Source organism: Fopius arisanus, unplaced genomic scaffold (assembly GCF_000806365.1).
Source record: "Fopius arisanus strain USDA-PBARC FA_bdor unplaced genomic scaffold, ASM80636v1 scaffold00043, whole genome shotgun sequence".
Classification (NCBI taxonomy): domain Eukaryota; kingdom Metazoa; phylum Arthropoda; class Insecta; order Hymenoptera; family Braconidae; genus Fopius; species Fopius arisanus.
Genome location: NW_011887782.1, coordinates 405,243 through 407,825, shown reverse-complemented (window position 1 = coordinate 407,825; position 2,583 = coordinate 405,243). Strand labels below are relative to the sequence as shown.

The 2,583-nt window shown below is 30.5% G+C and overlaps 2 protein-coding genes across 3 annotated transcripts in view; one reads left to right on the top strand and one right to left on the bottom strand.

Moving 5' to 3' along the window:
- Positions 1-540, bottom strand: part of LOC105266999 (uncharacterized) — a 4,016-nt gene extending 3,476 nt beyond the window's left edge. For both annotated transcript variants that reach the window (XM_011305563.1, XM_011305565.1), the window contains exon 1: positions 324-540. The gene's annotated coding sequence lies outside the window, so the exon portion shown is untranslated. The remainder of the gene's footprint in view (positions 1-323) is intronic.
- LOC105267000 (uncharacterized) overlaps positions 1-1,568 on the top strand; it is a 7,114-nt gene extending 5,546 nt beyond the window's left edge. Inside the window, exon 2 of the mRNA XM_011305566.1 lies at positions 1,195-1,568. Coding sequence (XP_011303868.1) covers positions 1,195-1,518 — 324 coding nt within the window. The 3' untranslated portion in view covers positions 1,519-1,568. The remainder of the gene's footprint in view (positions 1-1,194) is intronic.
- The last annotated feature ends 1,015 nt before the right edge of the window (positions 1,569-2,583 follow it).

Below are 2,583 nucleotides of genomic sequence, written 5' to 3'. Positions count from 1 at the left end.
GTTCCGGAGATATTCCATTTTTAGTGTCAAATGATTATGTGGAATATCTCAAAATTGACTTGACCGAATTCATTTTTTTTTTATGTGAAAATTTTTGTTTTGATGTCGTCTATCATAATCAATTGAAATATATATACTCGCCCATTCAAAGTTTTGGAGATATTTCGATTTTTCATTTTTGCTTCCAAATGGAATGGTTTTCAGTTGAAATCGTGGTTCGCCTTCTCATCCCCGCAAAAATTGAACTGTTAACTTGAAATTTTAACGAGATTTCACTTTTATCATTACAATGCATGGTATTCAAAATAGATGATCAATAGTACCTAGTATATGGACTAATGGTAGCACGCCTACAGATGGATTAAAAAAAATCAACGAATTAACTTGAAATGCTGAAAGAATTTATTCAAGTTTATTATTTTATATTATTCTTTAGTAACGTTCGTAATGATCGAATTGATTTTATTTATACATCCAACTTCAGAGTGTATAGTCATTCTGCAAGCTAGACAGAGCAATTTTGGTTAACTGTCGATTGGAAGGCCGAACTGGAAGATCTGACGATTGAATGATAATTTCAGAATTGGTTATCACTTGCTTATCATGATTGTGACTTCGGTTGAGGCGAAGGTCAGGTTGATGAGCCCACGGCTGAGGGTTTATTATTTCCCATATGGTTTTAAAGGTTGTAGCATAATTTTTTTTTACAGTTTTTACAGTTTTTTTTTACGGTTTTTAATTTTCAGGAATCCGTGTTCCTAAAATTATTAGATACTAAAATTTAGGTATTTTATCAATCATTTTCAATGACAAAATCTATGAAAACATGCTACATTTCTGGATATTTTTTAATAAAATTGAAGAAGAATTAAAATTCTCAATTTTATTTGATAACGTCATTCAAAGATAACGTCATTATCTTTAAATTACGTGATGTTCAAATTGAGTAGTTCTTCAGATTTAATTTTACAGACTATTCATTAAAAATGGCCACATTCAACGTTATTGTAAAGCGTCAACATAAATTAAATAGGGAAATACTTGATTCAGATAGAACAGCGACTTGAATCCAGTAGCTATGCTCACTGAATCAATAGAATTTTATACAACTACTAACATTAAAACACTGAGTGAAAAAATATTGAAAAAAAATTCGAATTATAATATATTAAATGTATATATATTTTCTTTCAGATCTCAAAAAATAATGCTTTTAGAAAGGCATTATTTTTTTTAAAAGAAAGCAGAGAAATTTTGAGGAAACGCTATTCAATAATGTATTGTTTCGAAACAAATTATACGGAAGAACAGAGAAAGAGGAAAGTTGATGCTATAGAAAATGAAAAACAGACAACAATATTAGATGAAAATCAAAGGGAGCTAAATAAAAAACAAAGACTGGCGAAAGCTGCAAAGATGAAGAAGATTTGGCAAAATAAATATGACGAGAAAATTAAAGAACAAATGAATAATCAAAAAGAAGGCCAGAACGAACATCAGAATGAAGTTACAAATTAAGATAAAAATGAAATGAATGCCTGCGAATAACATAGAAAAAAATTATAGAAATGAACAAATAAAGATTTTTTAATCAAATAATTTGATGTTTTCGTTCATTTTATAGACATTCTTAATAGATATAAATTAATAGGAAAAAAAAATTTGTAAAAACCTTTCGGAAGCTCGCCATCAATTTATTGATGGGAAACAAAATATACCCATACATTTCAATAACTCATCTACAGTCATATAATTGCTGTCGCCTGCTTGTTTTTTAAATTTCTTCGAAACTAAGAGATATTGAGCAATTTTTGTAATTTCCAATTTATTTAACAAAAAATATATTGGCAAAACTTTGGCTATCTTCCTCTAGCGTCAGTTAACGTATTTCATTTCATAACTTTCCTGCAGAATTGTTTCAGTAAAATTTTTTTAGCTCACTTATTAATATCTGAAAATTCCCATCTGTGACATTCCTTCGTAAGATGGGAATGGGTTCATCAGCGTTCAAGCCGAGAATGTTGATGACTTCCTCATTGTTTATCGGTTGGACAGCTGTGAGCAAATTTTTTATTTCATTATCGTGTAAATCCGAGTAAGCAGGTAAAACGGAGCTGAATCATATATTAATAACCTTTGTCATGGAGTGGAGCCAATATGAAGTCCTGAATTCGCATTGTATTGGAAATGGTGTAATCATTCTGGAAGGTTGAAGATAGGTGATTTCCGCACGCTAAAGATCGAGGAACATCTAATGAGCCGTTGTCATATACATCCCACATCTGACAAAAATTCTAAGACATCAGGTGCTGTATTTTGGATCAGCCATTCAAATATATAATCTATGATCTCATATAATATATGATCTGAATGATATGAGCCGTGATGGAGTTCACGTCTCATTGAAAAAATACAGGCAGATATCACATGTGTATTTAAAATTTACATTACTCAATTCTTCTTTATTAACATTAAGGTGACGCAGACAACATATTTCAAGAACTACTCAACCGATCGGGCTGAAATTCAGCACAGATGAAGTCCATATTAGAACCTATGAACTGACCAAATTTCAGATTTTTG